Below are 20145 nucleotides of genomic sequence, written 5' to 3'. Positions count from 1 at the left end.
TTACACTGTCCCCTGGACAAGTGACACTGGACAGGCCATCCCAGGGCAGAAACCCACAGGCATCTGCAGGAGATGGAGCCAAGTGCCACCACTGACACATTGTGGCACAAGGGTTTGCCCTGGAGAAGGCAGCTGCTGTCACCAAGCACTGTCTGCTCGGGGAGCAGGCACAGGATGCAAGCAGTGCCTGGAGTCACTGACAGGATGGGGGTCACACAACCAAACCTGGCCCACAGACAGAGTGGGGTGACACCAAGCCACCCGTGCTAAGGACCTCAGGTCAGCCTTAGTCCAAATCACTTGGTGACTTCATGGAGAACCCAGGAGGACGCTTCTCCCACCCAGCTAGAAGCAAAGCATCAGGCTCTACCCTCCTATCAGCCCCAGTCACCTCCACAGCAAGACCTGCAGGGACCCCCAGAGCGAGTGGCCTGGCAGAAACACCCAGCAGCCCAGCCCTGCACGCCCTTTGGGCCCACAGCCTGCCCCTGAGTCCTACGAGAGTGACTCCCCCCCCTTATCTCCCCAAGGTTTTGAGGAGGAGACAAGGAGGCTCCCAGCACCACCCAAACCCCCGCAGCACCTGCTGTGCCACAGGCTCACAGCAGCCACCAGCGTCTATCCTTCCCCTCGCACAGCCCGACACAGAGGCCTCCCCCTAACCACACCGCACAGCCCCAGCCAACACCTCCAGCCAGAACAGCCCCGAGGGTGCAGCTCTGGGTCCCAGCACCCCAAAAGCACCTTCCAGAGCATCTCCCCGGGGCGGGGTGGGGAAGATCCGTGTCCTCCCGCACAAGCCTCCTTAGATCAACACAGAGACCCTCAGAAACCCCTGCCGAAGCGGGGCTCTAGCTCAGCCTGCTCCCCAAGAAAGCCGGTCCCCATCACAGGCAGGGAGGGGCCGGGGCTCCGCATCCCCTCCGCGCAAAGCCGGGACGCGGCGCCGAGCGCCCCGACCCCGCACACCGACCCCGCACCACGGGGGACAAGGAAACCCGGCTGGCAGAGACAGCCCCCCCCCACCCCCCGGAGCCCCAAGCCGCCACCAAGCCCCCCGCAAGCTGGGCTCTACCCCAAAACAAGCCCACCCCCCCGCCGCCCCGGGCTCGGCCCTCACGCCCCCGCAGAGGGACGTGCGGGAAGCGCCGCGCTCCCGCCGCACCCCCAGCCCGTACCTGCCCCGCGCCGCTCCGCGCCGCCACCCGCGGCACCCCCTGCATCCCCTTTTTATAGCGGCGGAGGGGGCGGGTCCGCCAATGGCCACGCCCCCTGGACGCCGTTCAGCCAATAGGCAGCCTCGTCCCCCTCCTATGCTCACTTGGCCCAATGGAGGGACGTCTCTGTCTCTGGCGGGCCAATGGAAAGGCGCCCGCTGGGGCGCGCGCGGCCGGCGCCGGTTTCTCTGAAGCGCGCGCCTTTCCGAGAAATCGGCCGGCGGGACGGGGCCGGGCCGGGCCGGGCGGGGCCAGGCTGGGCCAGGTGTGTCCGGCCTCCCACACATCGGCCCGGGCCCGGGCCCGGACCAGTCTCCCCAGTCACAGACCAGTATCCCCAAGTCCTCCCCAGTCCCCGATCAATCCATCTCCAGTTACCGACCAGTCTCCCCAGTCCCAGACCAGTCTCCTCAGTTATCAACCAGTCCCTCCAGTCCCAAATCAGTCTTCCCAGCCCCACATTAGTCCATCCCCAGTTACCGACCAGTCTCCCCAGTCTCAAGCCAACCTCCCCAAGTCCTCCCCAGTCCCAGACCAGTCTTCCCAGTCCCAGATCAGTCCATCCCCAGTTACCACCCAGTCTCTCCAGTCCCAGACCAGTATCCCCAGTTACCAACCAGTCTCCCCAGTCCCAAGTCAGTCTCCCCAAGTCCTCCCCAGTCCCAGATCAGTCAATCCCCAGTCCCAGATCAATCCATCCCCAGTGACCAACCATTCTCTCCAGTCCCAAACCAACCTCCCCAGCCCTAGCCCAGTCTCCCCAGCCCCAGCCCAAACCCTCCATCCACAAACCAGTCCACCCCTGGGCAGTTTCCAGTTCCCTCCCACATCACCCCTTGCTGCCGGCTCCATCCCTCCCTCTCTCCCCACAGCTGGGATCGCTGCCCCAGCAGCTCCCAGCAGCTCCCAGCAGCTCCCAACATCCCCAGCCCAACCCAGGGCCGTACCAGACCGTGAAGGACCATCTGCAGCCTGGCTTCAGCCGGGGAGGAGGAAAGGGGGGGTGTGGGGTGGGGGTTTTTTTTGGGATTACCAGATTACACACACATTTCTTGGAAGCAAAGCCTAGTGACTCCGGCGTGGGTAGTACAGAGAAATGGGAAACATGGGGAGCCGCTCCGATGGGCCGACAGAAACAACCACCTCAGGTACGGAGCCTCTGCCGCCCGCGCCCACCGAGTGACGCCCGCGGCGGCCCTTGTCCCTCAAACACCCAGCTGAGGCCAAGCAACCCCCCCCCTCCAGGAGATTTGGGGAGAGATGGAACCATCTCCGGCAATCAGAGACCATCAGGAGGGTGGCAAAGTGGTTAAACTTTGCTAGGGAAAGTCGGATGGCCAAGTCCTGCCCCCCTGCACTGGCTTGGAGATCCCCCCCCCCGTTCCTCCTCCTCCTCCTCCTCCTCCTCCTCCTCCTCCTTGAGTTTGGGGATGTTTTAAAGGGATTTCTTAGAATCAAGCCTTTCCAGCCCTCCAGCCCTTCCAGAGTGCGATGCCCCTGGGGTGTTCCCATCACTTCTGGCTCCAGGATTTCATGAGCAGCAAAAATCCCAATTCCCCAGGGCAAGGGGAGAAGGTGAAAATCATAAACCCCTTAAAAATGTGTCGTTAGGGGAGGGTGTTAATTATTTTACAGCTTCTCAATGGGCTGGAAGGGAGCGAGATGTCCTGCCAGTGGCTGGCAAAGGGGAAAATATGGATGGGCAGGGAGGAGAGCTGGGACTTTCTTGCAAAACTATTCCCCTGTGTGTGAGCAGCACCCTGAGAAGTTCATTCCCACCTCAGCAGAGCTGCTTTCCTCCTGCCAGAGGTGTCAGGCATCAGGGAGGGGTGGTGAAACACTGGAGAGCCTGAGGAGCTCTTGGTGATGTAGAGGAAAGTGGGAATCAACCCCGTATTAGGTTTTTCAGGGCTTGCTTTCCAGTGCTCAGAAGTCCTAAACCCTCTCCCAGTGGAGGCAACGTTGGAAAAAAACATGTATTACCCACAAATTTGGGGGAAATTTGGGTTAGAAGATGCTGTTTGGGCAATAGATGCTGCAGTGCCAGGCATGGGTGATGCTGCAGCTTACAAGGAGCATCCCTTGTGATTCCCAAAATTCAGGGTGGGGGGGTTTCCAGGGATGCTTTGGTGCTGTGGTTCCTCAGGGAATATTTGAGGACAGCTCAGCTGTGGGATGGGAAGGGGCACAGCCACCCAGGCTGGCGCAGGTGATGAGGACATCAGTGCTCAGCAGAGGTTATCACACCTAATCCCTCCTTATCGTGTTACCTCTGATGACTTCCTATTAACACCAGAAACCAACTTTCTTCTCTTTTTTTGGTTGTTTTTCTCTTTTTTTCTCTCTCTCCTCTGCACAAGTTCCATTTTTCTGCTTCCCAAAACGATAACAGACCCATTAAATACAACATCAACCCAGTCTGCTCCACTCCCCTTCACTCCATCAACCAGCATCTACAGTCCTTGATCTCATGAGGCACTGGGGAGGCTCTTTCCCACATGGGAACAAACCTCCACGTACATCCACGTAGAATACCAGCCAGCAAAGGGTCTCTTTCTTCCACCCCCCCAAAAAGACAAGGAAAATCCCCCATGATTTTTTTTTCTTGGAATCCCACACGTTACAGCTGAACACTGGGGCTTTAAAACATCAAATTCTGCTGGTGGTTCTCATCAAGACAATGAAAACCAGGGCACGGTCACCTCAGTCCATCCCTCCATTCCCACCAGGAATACTGCAAATTGAGACCAGCCATCCTCGTGGTTTTAATCAGTCTCTTTATTTGGAGCTGGGCGACTCACCCCTGGTGCTGTTGTGCTCCAAGTACCCAGAAGTTTTCATTAAGGGAATTCCTAGAAATATTTTGAATCCCTTTTTTTCTCCCCATTTTCTTCTGAGAATGGGCTGCAGGGCAGATGTTTTTGTGAAGCCGAGCGAGGTTTTAATGGTAAAAGACCTACTTTTCAGGGAAGATTTGAAGGTTTAAATGTAGAAGGGTCGTGGCAATGGGTTGGGACCACCTCCCATGGGTTGGGACACCCCCTGGGATGGGAAACTCCCCCTCCTCATAGGATGGATGCAAGGAGTCCGTGCTTTAGAAACTCACTGTAGGAGTTTGGGATGGAAAAAGGGATGGAGTCTTGGTCTTTCAGTGTTCAGAATGTTGCTGGGGAAGGACAGCATTAAATTGGTTTGCAAGTCAACTGAGTTTAATCAAGTAATTGGCTTCTTTTGCAACTGGGGACATTCAGATTCGGCAGTAGGGGAAACCCAAAACCGCTCCGGCTCCAGGGATGGAGGTGGAGGGGATGGACAGCCTCCAGCATGGCTGGATTTCCCCCTCCCCAGAGGGGGTGGCTTAAGAGCAATGCCAGGCAGATATCTGCCAAGGACAGGCTGGACCAGGAACGTCCAAACACTGTGAGGGGCATCTGCAGCCCCTTGGAGCAGCTCAGCCTCCGGCTGCAATCCCCATCCCATAGGGTGACAGCAGGGTGGGCAGCACACCCACACCCCACGAACCATTCCTCCCTCCTTGGAGCAGTCTCGCAGGCTGCATCATCCCCCAGCTTCCTCACAAAGCAAGGTGGTCTCTCCCCATCTCATCCTTGGCTCTGGCTCTGCCTTGGCATCCCGTGTCCTGCCAGAAGAGCACCCGGGTACCACGCTGCTGGGGAGAGGAACGGGGCTCAGTGCTGCTATGTGGGTGGGAAAGTGGCTGTGAGCCACTGGGCAATGGGACAGAGCAAGGGAACAGGTCAGAGCAAGACACTGCCATCAGTAAACTGGCTTGCCCAGAGGTATACACAGAGGGTCCATGCATTCTGATGTCCCCCCACTCCAGCCTCCCTAGCCAAGGCCAGCTCTGGCTGCCTCTTGCCCCAGACATGAACCCCCATGGATGTTTGGCAGAGGCAACAGAGAGTTTTCCAAGCCCCAGGGCTAACGTCTGCCTTGGGGCAGCCGGCTGCTTATCTGTTCATCCATCTGCTTCTGCCAGTGCCACCTGCATGGTCGGGGAGTGGGTAGGTGGGAGCTGGAGAGCGGAGCCAGGAACTCTCCCTGCTCCCCAGCTGCTGCTCCTTCTGCCTCTGCTCCTGCTGGGCCAGCAAACGCAGCAGCTCCTCCTGGTCCTTGAACGGGTTCCTGCCATACTCATGGTGGATCCAGGCACGGTACTGCAGAGACAAAGCCAAAAGAGGTTGCCAGGGTCACTGGGGGCTGAAATAAGCCCAGCTCTTGGGCTGGGGCTTGCAACAGCTCCAGTGGAAAGCAGTGAGCATGGGCAGAGCCCGCTGCATCCCAGCCGCAGCCCCAGACGAGGCTGGGGGATCCCCAGCCACAGCCAGCAAGCAGAAAGGTCCCAGTTTTACAGGAGCTCACACACCACGACCACAGCGTCTGAGAGATGTGATGGTTCCCTCCAACCGAGCTCTCCCTGCATCCCCAGCCCGGCACAGATGGACCTGGAGAGCTGGCAGCATCCTCAGCTTCTCACACCGGCTGCGGTCAGGACAGCAGCTTTATTTACTTCTCATCGCCAAGAAGCTGCTGCTCCTCCTTGTGTGCCCGAATTCCCGTAAGAAAAGCTTTCCCTGAGCTTCCTCCCCACCGTGACAGCACGGGGACAGGCTGGACTCACTGCCACACAGCCAAGCCAGCTGAGGCAGGTTTGTTTGGGTAGCATCTTGGGGTTGGGGGGAGGCGGAATATGCCTCTGAACACCCCCCTGCATCGCTGCAGCCAGCTGCAAAGCTGCTCTGGTGGCCGGAGCATGCCAGGAGGCAGCAGGCTGAGGTCCAGAGATGGCTGGGGAGTGAAAGAACAGTCTGTGGAAATGCCTCCTGCTGCTGCTGGGATGAGGAATGGCCAGATGGGCTCAGACTGCAGCGTGGGCAGGAACGGGCAGCTCTGCTGGGACCCGCCGTGCCAGCTGCCTTGTGCTCACAGAGAGTGGGGCAGGGCTGGAAACGGCTGCTCCAGCAAGCAGGGCTTACTGGGGTGAGTGGTAGGAGCACACCCAGAAACTATAAACACCTTCCAAAAGGGATGGAGGACACGGAGTAGGGCTGGAACAGCCATGGGTGCAACCAGAGGGAGAGGGCAAGCACCCCATGAGCTGCTCAGCCTTGGCATCTCCAGGGTGAGACACCCCAGCAATGGCTCCAGCTTCCCGGGGTGCTGCAGCAGCACCCCACAGCCAGGTCAGAGCCCATGGCAAAGGTTCAGGATGCAGGACAGGCAGCTCAGCCCTGCCCTACCCAGGGATGCTGCAGGTGCAGGGACCACAAGCCGCAGGAGGAGAAAGTCTGAGTCTAATGCTGGCAGCATCTCCTGCTGATGGGGGAGAGTCAGCTCAGGCAGAGGGGATTTCCACTGGGAATGTCTGGGTTTCCCAAATCCGCTCCCTCAGCCAGGGGGACTCGCTGTGGCTGCTGCACACTTGCCCCTGGCAAACAGGAAGACCCTTCGCTCCAGGTGGACTCCAAGAGCTGATTTCCTTGCTAGAAAGCAACCCCTGGGAAGCAAATCCCAAAGGATTTGAGATGGGATTTGGGACCAGCATTCCTGCCAGGATGCAAACTGCAGGATGAAGCTCCACAGGGAGACAGACCAGCCTAGCCACCGAAGCTCAGCACTCCCCAAGGCTCAGCACCCACCACCCAGGCTCCCACCATCCAGCAAAGGAGGGAAGGAGCCAGCGGGAGGCCGGGGGGAAGCACCCTGCCAGGCGTTTCCTTTTAAAGCCAGAGCAAGAAGTGGTTACAGCCCGTTTCCTCCAGCGCTGACCACTAACCCGTTGCCCTTCTTCTCTCTCCTGGAGCCAGGAGCACCCATCCCACCTGGGACATCATCTGACGGCGAGGAAGACAGCCTGACCACAGTGTGCCAGCACCACGGGGCGGGGCCGGGTCCATCACCTGCGTGTCCATCTGTGCCCTCTTTCCCATCCATGGTGCCTTCTCTGGGCTCACTCACTTCCCTTTCTGACCTTACCCGTCATCCCGCTGCCGCTCTTGGTCCCTTCCTTCCTTCTTTATCCATCCAGCCCTGACAAGCACCATTCGCTAGCTGGAAACCACAGCTGCACGCTCGACGCGCGCTTCCTGCGGCGAGGGGCCAGCTGGCCAGTCCCAGGGAGCATCTTCCCCATTTCTACCTCCCAGGACCCAGCTGAGGTCCCTGCTGCAGATCGAGGAAACCAAGGCACCGAGGGATGCTTGGCCCACAGCCGTCCCAGAGAGGAGGTCCCCAGGAGGACCAAGGTGTTCCTCACAAGTTCTAACCAAGAAGAAGTGAGGCTTTCCCTCCCAATCTCAGCCCTTATCCATGTCTGCTCCCAAGCACCGTGTTTCCAAATCGCTGCCTGCCAGCATGATGACTGGGATAAACGGGGAAATTCAACCTCTCTTCTGCCCTCGGATAGGGCTGAAGCTCAGGTCATGGCACCCTTGCTCCTGCCTCCTACCTACACCTCAAAGCCACAAAACGGGAACAAGGTGTGACCTCCCGAGTGCTGCTCAGAGAGGAGCAAGGCACAGGACCCACAGCGGTGGCATCGTGTCCCCTGGGCTGCTGGCCACACACATCCATGGTACCCAACCACCCCACAAGACCCCCAGCCATCCTCCTCCTCCTCCTCAACTGACCTGCCCATGCTGCACACCAAGTCCCTTCCTCTTGCAAAGGTGGAGGATGTGAGGGTGAGCGGGGCATTGCCAGCCAGGTCGGAGCATCCATCCTGGCCCTTCCCCTTCTTGTAACACAGCTGTGGGTGAGTAATGCCTGAGCGCTCCCTGCTTCCAGCATCCAGCCTTCACCCCGGGGGCTGTACTAGCAGCAGTCCGCCCACGAGGGCCATCTGCAGCTTCCCTCCCCACCCCACCATGCCGTGATCCCGGGGAACACAGGGTGTTTCAAGGAAAAGGCGGCTCAGAAAAACACATCCCAGCAGTTCCGCCCTCGACTCTGCCTTTGGGATTCTCAGGGAAAGGCTTGCAAAGCCCCAGGCAAAACTCAAAGGCAATGGGAAAAGCAGCGTTTTAAGGGAAAGGGAAGGAAAATCCAGCGCCTGCTGAGCCCAGCCTGGATTTTGGGGAGCGGGAGGAATAACTCAGGGGGAGCACGGCAAAGCCTGTATCATGGTCTGTGCTGGGATGAGGCCAGAGCGTGGGAAGGCGTAGGGAGAGCTGAGCAGGCCAGGGGAAGCCCCGCAGGGAATCTCCAGCACCCAGGGTGTTTTGTAATCCCTCGGCCTGTTTTCTGCCCTCCTCTGCGGGTGTTTTTGCAAGCTGGTGATAGCAGGGCAGGACCGTGGCCCTCATGTGACAGCGCCTGCCCGCTGCCTCCGGCACCCAGCGAAGGGAACTTGGCAGCGGGGAAGGGGGTTGACATTTGGGCTAATGTCACACGCTGCCCCTGTCCTGGAAGGAGAGAAATCCCCTTCAAGGCCTCAGCGCGGCCTGAGGCACCCCTGGGGCTCCGCCACCGCACGCTGCTGGATGGGAGGGCTTCAGGACCAAGTTTAGGGGTGACACAGGCCGCGAGACACCTGATGTGGGTGGCTCTCTCCCTGCAAAAGTCCCTACGTGGACCGTGTACCCTCCCAAGGCGGTTTTAGACCCCAGTCCTTTGCTGCAGAGACAGGGCTGAGCAGTGTGGGAGGCTGGAGGGCAGCCAGGGAGCCAGGCTGAAGCTCTGCCTTTAAAGGCCTTTTCCCGTTGCTTTCCAAGGCTTTCCGGGTCGAAAGTGCAGCTCTGATCTCTGCAACCAGCTCCCTCCCCAGCCAACGTGCCGCTGCTGCTGCCGGCATCCAGCTGGGCTCAGCTACACCCACATCCCTCCCTTGCACGGGATGGGAACTCGCCCAGCCCAGGGCTTCTGCACCCCCAAAACCCGCTGCTCCCCATCATTTTGGGGAGGAGGAGAGGAGAAGTTCTCCACCAATGCTCGCTTCCCTCTGTCTCCTGCTTCTAAAAGCAGAGCATTTACTGTCAGAGGAAGCCTGGACAGACCCGAGCGCACCCCGACATCCCAAAACTGCTCACAAGAGCCTTCCTCCCCCCTCTCCCTCTCCCTCTTTCCAGCTCCAGCTGCTCTGCATTGCTAGGAACCGGTCCAGTGCCCTTCCTGGGGCTGCTGGGGGGACTCACAGCTTCCCCATCCCTCCTGAACTCTCAAAAAAAAAAGAAGTTTAAAGAACTTTTCTAAGCACACTCACATAATCACAGAATCCCAGCCTGGTCTGGGTTGGAAGGGACCCCAAGCATCACAGAGCTCCAACCCCCCTGCCACAGGCAGGGACACCAACCTCCAGGCCTGGAGCTACACATAATCTGTAGGCACTTCTTCCCCCCTTCCACCCCACCCCTGCCATGCAAACCCCCAAATCCCCAGGTACTAAATAGCACATGCAAAGGCCAGCTCAGGCTAACAGCCCTTCCTCACAGCAAACTGCATGCAATAAAAAGCCACACGTGTTTACAAAGCCTGTGGACACGTATGTAAAGGGATTTTTAGGGGGGGATGTACCTCCTGCAGCAAGGTCACCTCGTACTCCTGCAGCTGCTGCTGGAAGCCGAAGTTGGGGCTGGCGTAGGAGCGCACGGCCTTGGTGGCAGCCAGACACCCCTCCCAGCCCAGCTCAGTCACCGTCATCAGGTAAGCCACCAGGATGGTGGTGCTGCGGGAGACCCCAGCCAGGCTGGTATGGCACAAGGGGACAGCGTTAGAGGGAGTTAGTGCCACCACGGGGGCTGGGGGTGTCCCCACAGCAAAGGGACACCCATGGGGTGCACCCTCCCAAGGGCATCCCTTTCTTGCTAGGGGTGGTAACGGGGCTTCCCAGCTGTGGGATGGGTGGGAGTAGGGAGCTGCATGGGGACAGGGCAGGTGGCTTCCTGCTGTCCCCTCCTCTAGCCTGTCCTCATCATCTCTCTGGATGCTCAGGTTTTCAGTGCACAGACCACCCACCCCTTGCATCCGGCGCAGGGACCTTCCCCCACTGCCCTCCCGCTGTCCCTCATCTCCTCATCTTCTTCCTCCCCACCACAACTGACATCTGATGCCAAGGACACTTTTTGGGTGCCCACAGGACCTGGTGAGCGCTGGTGGGACACGAGGTGGTGATGGGACCGCTCACCAATGGACGAGGCAGCCTCCCCCACCGAGCCGGCATTCGTGGATGAACTTGATGCACTCCTTGAAATGCTGCAGCCTGCAAGGAGAGAGGTGGGGAGGTGAGGGTGGGAGAGCTGCCCACCCCTGCAAGGTGCCCCACTACCCCAGCAGCAGCAGTCCCGTGTCTCCTGGAGGACATGCCACCACCCTGGAGCTGCTAGAGAGGGATGGGAGCCAAGATCCTTCCTCTGCTGGGCCAAGGAAGGAAATGACCTGGGAGGCTTTCCAAGGGATTTCCTGCTTCTCAAAGCATCAGGATGAAAGCAGGGTGATGCTGTTGGCCAAACCAGCTCAGGGAGGACACAGGGGTGAGACAGCTTCCAGTGCAAAGTGTCATCTCCTGGTGCCCAGGGGACACGCACAACCCTGTGTCAGAGGTTGTCCTGAGCCACCTGCTCACCCCTAATTCCCAAACGATGCCAAAAACACCCAGCTCTATCCCTGGGAAAGATGCTGGTGGGGAAGAAGGTAGGGAACAGGTGGCTCCCAGGTTGGTTTGCCTGAAGATCCCAAAATGGTGTAGCTCCATTCCCCCCTCCTCACTCCAAGCAGCCCCTCTGGCCCCTTCCCACCCCAGGGAGGGCACAGAGCAGTGCCCATGCCAGGGATGTCAGGCTGCCAGCAGCAGCACAACCCCAGACAGCTGCCTGCATTCCTGAAAGCATAACCAGTAACAAGGCAGAGGGAGCACGTTAACCCTAACCAAGTTTCAGGGGCACAATGGGGCAGCTCAGGGACCTGGGGCTGCCTGGCAGCTGAGCTGTGACACGCTGAGCCCCCTCCCTCCTTCTGACCTGGATGCTCAGCAATATGAGCAGCACCCAGCTTTTTAAAGGCATGGAGACCTAGAAAATGGGGTAAGTAGCCCCAAATGTACTGATGAGATAGAGGTGGGTGGGTGCAGGGGGGTTATGCTGGCTCTGGTGAGACACATCTCTCCTGCTCATCACTGCGTGGGATGCTGGAAGCCACTGCTGGTCCCTCGTGAAGACAGAGTGCACGTCCGAGACCCCACTCTGGGCCAGGTATTCAGCTCTTTGGCACATGTTTGTAGTCACAGAATCCCAGGATCCCAGAACATGAGGGGCTGGAAGGGACCTCGAAAGCTCATCCAGTCCCACCCCTGCCAGAGCAGCATCACCCAGACTAATCCCACAGGAACATGTCCAGGTGGGTTTGAATGTCTCCAGAGAAGGAGACTCCCCAACCTCTCTGGGCAGCCTGTCCCAGGGCTCCAGCACCCTCACAGGGACAAAGGTCCTCCTGACATTCCCATGGAGCTTCCTCTGCTCCACCTGCACCCGCTGTCCTGTCGCTGCCACCCCTGAGCAGAGCCTGCCTCCTGCCTCCTGACTCTGGCCCTTCACATATTTATAGACATTAATGAGGTCACCCCTCAGTCTCCTCCAGGCTAACGAGGCCCAGCTCCCTCAGCCTCTCCTCACAAGGAAGGGGTTCCACTCCCTCCATCACCTCAGTGTCCCTGCACTGGGCTCTTTCCAGGAGTTCTGTGTCCTTCTTGAGCTGAGGGGCCCAGAACTGGACACACTATTCCAGGTGGGGTTTGACCAGGGCAGAGCAGAGGGGGAGAAGGACAAATAAACGCTGCCCATCCCTGCTCACCCTCAGGGTCCCACCGAAGCTGGGGAGAGTTTTGAGGCAGAAAACCTGGTTCTGGGTAACTCATGCTGCTGGTGGACTCACTGACCAACACATCCCTAGCTTTTTCAGGAGGAGGAGGAGAAGATCCCTTTGGTGGATCCAAGGCAGAGCCACCCAGCAGCGAGCTCCAGGGCCGGCAGTGCCTCCGCCCCGGTGCTGGACTTCCTCTGCCTCCGCGTGACGGGGTGGGCGTCCGCCTGCACAGCCTTCCTCATTTCTCAGAAGCCAAGGCACGAGCTAACACACAGTTATTCCCCCTGCACCCCTCACCGAGAGCATCCTCCCCCCAGAAACCCCACCCTGGGGCTCACAGCCAGCCTCCCCACAGGGGCAACCCTCTTAAAACCTGCCCCATCCCTGCCAGCTCTTCACCCTTCCCTGGAAGGGCAGAGCTCAGGAGCCTTCTAAGAAACCAGCTGAGGATGTACTCAAAAATAGCAGGAGGCCCAAGAAGAGGAGGGGAGATGGAGGAGTCTCTCATGCTATGGTCATACTAAAAGTATTGAGCCCCTCAGCCCTGCAAGAGGACATCTGTCCATCACTCCTCGTGGGCTACAAAAACACGCCTCCTCCTTGATCACTGGAACCAACAGAGCATCACCATCTGGGGGATGGTGGTGGGGGGATTTTCCCTGCCTAAAGCTTGTCCCAGGGGATTTCTCCTCATCTTACTTATCTACACGTGTTGCCTGCACGTGTCCACGCTCTGCAGATGCCAGCCTTCCCCTCCAGCCCCTCTCCAAGGACCAATGGGGCTGCACCTCTCTTGCAAGGACGTGATGCTCTCACCTCCAGCTCCCTCCACACGCTCACCACCAGCATCCCTCTCCTAATCCATCCCAGAGAGACACAGGTGAGCGCTTCAGCCACCCCATCCATCTTCACCCACTCCACAGAGGGGGGACCTTTCCCAAAGAAGAAAGCTCTCCCTATGCTTTTCCAACCTCAAAGCATGGGATCGGGGCGTGGAGCCCGATAACACCAAGAGAGCCACCAAGATCCTGAGTCACAAGCATCTCCTCTGCAGGACACAAAGTTCATGGGGATTGTGAAATCCAAGGCATAAACTGACAAGCAGAAAATAGTTCCTTGAACAAGCCTTCCTTCCGGCAGCAGCTCTTAATTTGGGGGGGTTTTTTCTTGTTTTTCTGGGTTTTGGGTTTTTTTTTTCCTTTCTGTAGACACGCCACGAGCGCAAAGAAATGAGAGAGAGAGAGAGAGAGAGAGAGAGAGAAATCAACCCTCTTCTTGCTGAGGAAGGGCTTTCTTGTAAAGCTTCTCTTTCCGCTCAGCAGGAGCATGAGCAAGCAGAATCACACACCCCCCCCCATACACCATCCCCCAGGGCACACACTGCTCCCAAGGATGCTGGAAAAACCAGCACCCTCCACAAATGGGTTTCTGTCCTCATGCCACGTGTGAGGTTTCGGTCCTTTATAGGGTTTTGCTGGGTGAGGGGAATCCCTTGGAGTCACTCTGTTTTCTAGTTGCAGGGGATGGTTAAGGGATGCTCAGCACCCAAAAAAGGAGCAGGGAGATGCCACCCACTCCCTGCAACGCCCCCCAGCACCATGTCCTATGGAAGCCTGCAGCTTCCTTGCAGCACCTCTCACCACAGCATCATTAGGGGTCTGAGGAGCATCTATATCCTTTGTGCTGGGAAAGAAATACCCATTCCAATGACCTTTTTATTCCTCTTTCCAAGGAGAACGCCTGGAAGACCAACACAAATCACTCTCTCTCCAAGCCAATAAAAAATTGCTCTGATTTTCTACCCTGCCCAGTAGAATAACCCTGAAATTTGAGGGGGAAATTAAATTTACTGGCTGCAAAACCCCACAGGAACAGGTTGTGAAGCCCCTCAAATGCTGTTTGCTGCCTGGAAACGAGCGGTGGCTTTTGTCACACGGCACAGATGGACTGAACCTTCGCCCTCCCTCAGCTGCTAACTACCAAAGCTCAGCCCTGGGACAGCAGAAGGACAGCAAAGGACTTACAGGTTTTGACTGGATGAATCCGAGGCTGAGATACAGAGATAGGTCATGCCCTGCAACACAAAGGTGGTAGTAAAACACCCCCAAGGAACAAAACCTTCCCCCCGCCCCCCCCTTTCTCTCCTTTTCCTCTCCTCAGCTGCCCCTTCAGCGAGGGGAAAGCTGAAATCCATTTTTGGGTGCCATCACCCCTCTCCCCACAGGTAGGGAGAACCATCCACCACCCACCCCCAAAGCCTTATTCCCCCTCCCAAGGCTATTCCCCCCCCAACCCAAGGCTATTCCCCCCCCCCCCCCACCCAGTTCAACCCAGGCTATTGAAAACCACTACGATGCTCAGTACCCCACCCCCTCCAAACCCAAGCCACCCCTTCCCTGGGACCCTGAGCAATGATCCCCATCAGGAAGACGTGTGTGAACACGCACTGATGAAGTCACTCTCATCAATGAGTTATTTCCTCCCAGTCCTTTAATACACAGTAAATCATCCTGCCACACACTGGCGTGGGTCAGATTGCTTTCCTCTCTTTAAAACATCTCTTCCTCCAGCCTCCCTGTCCTGGGCTAAATTTAAACTCTTTTCCTCACATAGTTTTGAGTGTTGGATAGTTTTTTTTCATTATTATTTTCATTTCTGAGCGAAATGGATGGGAATCCTGCCTGCCAGGGCTGAAACAGCAGAGCACCAAGATTGTCTCTTCTCCATCAGCCCCCCGTGGCATTGCTGCTGAAAGGACCACCCACCCACCCACCCCCCACCCCAATAAAGACCAACCCCACGGGTCAGCCTTGCTTCCCTCCACAGCCCAGGATGAATCAGGAGGCTAGAGAAAGATAATTATTTAAGGAGGGAAGGGGCAGAGTGGGATGGGCTCTGGAAAGACCCAGGATGAGGGCAGGAAGGTTTTCCGTGTGACTTCTCTCCATCCCATCCAGCCTCCACAGCCCCATCCCGCACTCTCCCCCCCCCTCCTCAATCTGCCAGCCTCTCACAGGGCAGGGATGAGATGCTGCAGTGATGTGCTGCTTGTTGGCTCCCTGTGATGTGCCAGCCGGCTGCTCACTGCCTGGAGAAGCTGACAGAAAGGCTGGGGCTGGTGGGGAGGGAAATGACGCCCGTGGGTTCCTCATCAACATCCCTGGCTAAACCACAGCTCCCCAACACGCAGGGAATGGCAGGAGGAAGGAGAGAGACCATGGGGATGAGCTGTGATGGGCTCCAGCTTCCCAAAACCTGGCAGGACCCTGGCACCTCTCCCCCCTGCAGCGAGGAGGGGAGCAGCAAAGCCACTGTGCCCACCAACAGAGCACCACAAGGAGCCCCCCACTCCTCCTCCCCCCCAAACCCTGACCCCACACCCTGATCCTGGATTAACTGCCGGGCTCCCAGCAGCTTCCCCTTCCCCTTTGGGGCATGGTGCCCCCCATCCCGCCTCGGGGAGCCCAGGCCACGCATGGGAACAGTGCTGGGGTTTGCGGTTCCCAACCCGGGGCTGTGATTGACACATTGCTCAACCCACCATGCCTTTCCGGTTCCCCTTTCCACCGGGCCGGTGGCTTGCTCCGTGTTGTAAGCTCGGCGTGTGGTTTGCTACCCGTCTGGTCGTGCCCGGAGCCCCGGCAGCCCCAGCTGCTGCTGCTGCCCCTTCTCCAGCCACGAGCTGGTTCTCTGCACCGATTTTAAGCAGCCTCCTTCCTTCTCTCTCTCTCTCTCTCTCTCCACCCTCCTGTTACTCAATGTCTTAGCAGGGGGAGAGGCTCGAATTGGTATTTTACTAAGGCCCCCCCCTGTCCATCGTGCCCCCAAAGGATGGGGGGTACAAGCAGTCCCCTTTGCCTTCTGCAGCATCCCAGGGTTTGGGAGCTGGCAGCAGGTCTGACACAGGGATGAAGTGCAAGTTATGGGCTGCAAGACGACCCCCACGGCCCGAGCATCCCCCCCACACACACACACGGGGCTGTTCCTCCTGCCGCAGCCTCCGCGGGGCCGTGAGACAGGGTCTGTGCGCGAAAACCACGCGCAGCTCCCCCCCTGCCTCAGTTTCCCCACACACAGCACGGAGGGACCGTTGGGCTCCGGGCTCCGCGAGGTGGGAGGGAACGGAGCGGGGAGGCGAGGGGAACGGGCAGGCAAAGCCAGGGCGGCCGGGGACCCCTTTCTTTGCCGGGGTGTGTGGGGAGGGGAGAGGTTGCTCCGTGTCCCGCCGTGCCCCCCCTCCCGGTCGGGGCTGGACCGGCCCCGGCGCCGCCATCCGCGGGGCGCCGCCGCCCTCTCGCGGTTCTCCCCGCGGCAGCACCGGGCACCCCGAGGGGCCCCGGCCCCGCCGGCTGCACCCCGGGGCCCTGAACCCCACCGAGGGGTGGCCGCGCCCCACAGAACACCCCGTGACCCCCCGCACCCCCGGTCTGAAAGCCAGTGCTGAGCCCCTTGGGGTGCGGCTCAGCATCGAAGGGGGAGAAATGGGGCAAACTGGGGTGAACTGGGGCGAACTGGGACAAACTGGAGCAAACTGGGGCAAACTGGAGCAAACTGGGGGGAACTGGGGCGAACTGGGGCGAACTGGAGCAAACTGGAGCGAACTGGGGCAAACTGGGGTGAACTGGGGCGAACTGGGGCAAACTGGAGCAAACTGGAGTGAACTGGGGCAAACCGGAGCGAACTGGAGCAAACTGGGGTGAACTGGGGCAAACTGGGGCAAACTGGGTCAAATTGGGGCGAACTGGAGCGAACTGGGGGAAAACCATGCAAACTGGTGCAAACCCATGTAAACTGGGGCAAATCCATGCAAACTGGGGCAAACTGGTCCAAATCCATGCAAACTGGTGTGAATCTATGCAAACTGGTGCAAACCCAGCACTGCTTCTCCCCTCCTCTTCCCTACACCAGCAAAAGACCCCGTGTGTCCCATCTGCACCTTCCCAAGCCCTGCACCCTCAAGCTGGTCCCACAGCCCATCACCACCACCACCACCCCCCCTGCCCAGTTGCTCACCTCCAGCACCGGCTTGGCACTGTTGTGGACAGAGAGGATGTGTGTCACCCCGGTCCTCAGCAGGTTTTCCTGGTCCTCAGAGTCTGGAAGCAAGAGCAGTGTGTGAATCACACACCCTCCTGGGAGATCTGCTGCACCAAACACCCACCAGCAATCCACATCCACCTTTCCCCCCACACACACATCCCCTCTCCCCCCATCCCAGCCCCTTCCCGCTGCATCTCACCCAGCACAATGCAGGAAGGGAGATGGGGCATCCCCTCCTTCAAAGCAAAGCCCTGCTCCGAAGCACTGGGTGCTCAGCAGCCTCCTAAAGCCACCCCCAGCATCAGAAACGACACCACTAACTTGGCAAAGGCTGTTGTGGCCTCACTCTTGGGTGAAACCCCAAGCTTCACCCTGCTCCCCATGGGGACAGAGGTCCCAGCAAGAAAGCCAGGCGTTGGCCCACTGTAAATATTGTCTCAGCAAACAAGAGGGGAGGTTTCCAGCCATGCAGGGGTTGCCTGGTGCTCTGGCAGGGCTGGTGATCACAGGTCCCCATGGATGTGCTTTTCCTGAGCTAGAGCTGCCCAAGACTGCTTGTAATTTGGGCTTTTTCTTTGGAGCTTTGGATCTCTGGAAGATGCTGAGGTCCCCAGGTGGGAGCAGGGATGAGGAGCCCCCCGAGGAGGAGGAGGTTTCCCACCAGCTGCCTGGGATAAAGAGCAGGGAAAGGCACTCACCACGGATGTTCCCAAGGTAGAGGCCCTGGACAACCTGAGAGGTGACAAGGAGAGAGGTTTCAGGTGGCAGTGGGTACAAGGTGCATCCAACGTGAGGTACAGACAGGACCAGGGCAGCAAACTCCCCAGGCAATGCCAAACCAAGCACCTCATCAGGGAACCAGCCTCATTAAGGAACAGCAGAGGCTGAACCTGCTCAAACCACCAGCCCAAACCCCTCCAGGAGCACAGAGCTCAGGGAAACTCAGCACATCAATGGAAGGCACTTGCATATGGTCCTCCTGCTACTGGCAATGCAGTGCTGGGGGACTGGACTCCTAGACCCATAGAGCTGTTAGACTGGAAAAGATCTTTGAGACCATCAAGACCACCCCAAAACCATGTCCCTCAACAGCTTCAGTCCACCCCAACCTCCTCCCTCAAGGTGGGGCTGCAGCAGGGACCCCCCATCACCCCAGCTCCCCAGGGCAGGTCAGCCTGGCCAGAGCTTGGCTTTGTTTTGCTGTTCCACCTCTCACAGAGTTCCAAGGGTTGTGTCTGCCAGCTGGGGACACACAGGCAAAGGCTCAGGCTATTTATAGTCCTTCCCTGGCCGGGACAGTGCAGCCAGAGCTCTCAAATATGCAGCTCTGGTCTCCAGAGCCCTATCCAGGGGCATGGAAAAGCAGAGCTGGTTCCTGATTGGGCTCATTTGCACCCATCTGGCAGAAGATCCCTGCTTTGAGAGGGCGTAGGGAAGGTTTGCAGTGGTTCTGGGGTACAGCCAGCCCTGTGCCCTGAAGCCCAGCCTGCTCCTGGGCTGCTGACACCTGAATTGAGCAAATGCCTGTGCCCAGCACAGCAACTGGTGTTATGGCTACAGGGGAAATGCCAAACTCTGCAACTCCTCACTTCAGAGCTGGATCCTGCAGTGTAAACGTGCCCACACCATCCCAGCCCCCCCTGGCAAAGGCAGCCCAGGCTCCCTAAAAGGGTTTGGTGGCACCAGGGAAGCTGCAAAAGCCCCTTCACAGGTCAGGCTGCATCCACAGTGTGAAACTCCAGCATTAAATCCCATCAGAGCCCTGCAGAGAGAGTTTGACCTGATCTGATCCCTCTGTTGCTGTCCTGGAGTCTTATTTTAAACTGGGGAAGGCTGATACCCAGCGGCTATTTAAGGATGCAAACAGAAATGGATCCCCTCTGCCAGCCCCAGAGCTCAGCTGAGCAAGAAGCAGCAGCCAAACTCTGCTGCTCCCTTTGCAGGGCACAACTGGAGGCACAGACACATCCTGGGGGTGACAAGGGGAGGAAATTTCCTCCCAGGGACCCCCTACCCACACCCCTGTGCCAGCCCTGAGGTCTCTAACTCCACGACCTCACTGCCCAAGGGATGAGCATCTAAACCCAGGCATTGCTTTTTCAGTGCCTGCAGCCCCTCAGCTCCTCACCTCGGATATAAACCCAGGGATCACCATTCGCTTTCTTAACCCCCTTTCCCATGTTCTTGGGGTTTCAGAGGGGAATGGGAAGGGGAAGATGCAAATGGTTGTAGTTAGAGCATGGTGGTGGGTCTGGGAAGCAGCATCCCCCAGGGCTGCAGGAGGAAAGTCCTGCTTGAGGAGGACACGCTGGTCCCATCCCGCTGCCCCCCTCCCCAGTTACCTTGCTCATTCCAGTCCCCATTGAGCAGGATTCCGATGGCTTCTTGGTATCCAAACCAAGGTTATCTGCAAATCAACACCCAAAAAACCCAGACAGGAGGGTGAGATCAGCCCCCTCTGATGGCACATCCCTTTGCCAAGGGCAGGACAGAGGGGGCACACGCGTCGGGAGGGGAGCGTGCAGAGCCCTGGCACGCTCAGCTCACTCACCGGCAGCAGGCTGCTCTGTTGGTGGGTGAAGGGGACTGAGAGTGGCTGGTGCTGGGAAGAGGAGGATGAAATAAGGATCCAGGGCAGTGGTGAGGCTCAGGTTTCTCTCCTGGCTTGCCAGGGCTTTCACAGCCTTTTGGGGAGGGTGAAGAGGAGGACGTTTGGGGCAGGGGAATGACTCCCTCATCCCCGTGATGCTCCCCGAGCTTCGTTCTGGGATGCTGTGGGCTGGTACAAGCTCTGCACCCCACAGGATTTCTCTCCCTCTCCTGTTAATTGCTCCCAGTCACAGGAACAAGGGAATAAAGCACTTCCCTGGGCAAGCAGAGCACGGCACAGGCACATGCAGTGACTGGAACAGCGAGTGATCACATCCTATCACCTCAAAAACCTTCCCCCAATTTCTCTGACAGCCCCCAGCGTGCCCCACAACTCAGCTGGCTGTGGAACACCCCCTCAGGGCTGCCAAATTCCACACAGACAGTCCTGTCACCAAGAGAAGAGCAGACCTAAGGCAAAGCT

The 20145-nt window shown here is 58.4% G+C and overlaps 1 protein-coding gene across 1 annotated transcript; it reads right to left on the bottom strand.

Annotated features, from left to right (window-relative positions):
• Positions 1-3819: 3819 nt before the first annotated feature.
• On the bottom strand, positions 3820-19634 carry LOC311196447 (dual specificity protein phosphatase 22-A-like). Its single transcript, XM_084270016.1, has 8 exons — positions 19624-19634; positions 19415-19479; positions 17771-17804; positions 17046-17128; positions 14057-14106; positions 10360-10434; positions 9750-9921; positions 3820-5395 (listed from the first exon to the last, which is right to left on the bottom strand). Exons 2-8 carry the CDS (start codon positions 19433-19435, stop codon positions 5189-5191), a joined length of 642 nt encoding a protein of 213 aa, XP_084126142.1. The 5' UTR covers positions 19436-19479; positions 19624-19634; the 3' UTR covers positions 3820-5188.
• Between the last annotated feature and the right edge of the window lie 511 nt (positions 19635-20145).

This window comes from Gallinula chloropus (assembly GCF_964237585.1).
Source record: "Gallinula chloropus genome assembly, chromosome: 13".
NCBI lineage: Eukaryota > Metazoa > Chordata > Aves > Gruiformes > Rallidae > Gallinula > Gallinula chloropus.
Note: the sequence above shows the minus strand (reverse complement) of the source record. Positions and strands in the feature narration are given on the sequence as shown.

Excerpts from the sequence above, each read along its gene's own strand:
- LOC311196447 (XM_084270016.1), bottom strand. The coding sequence starts at position 19,435 with ATGGGGACTGGAATGAGCAAG. Across the intron at positions 17,805-19,414 it reads TGGGGACTGGAATGAGCAAG|GTTGTCCAGGGCCTCTACCT; the intron begins GTAACTGGGGAG and ends GTCACCTCTCAG. Across the intron at positions 10,435-14,056 it reads GATTCATCCAGTCAAAACCT|GCTGCAGCATTTCAAGGAGT; the intron begins GTAAGTCCTTTG and ends CTCTCCTTGCAG.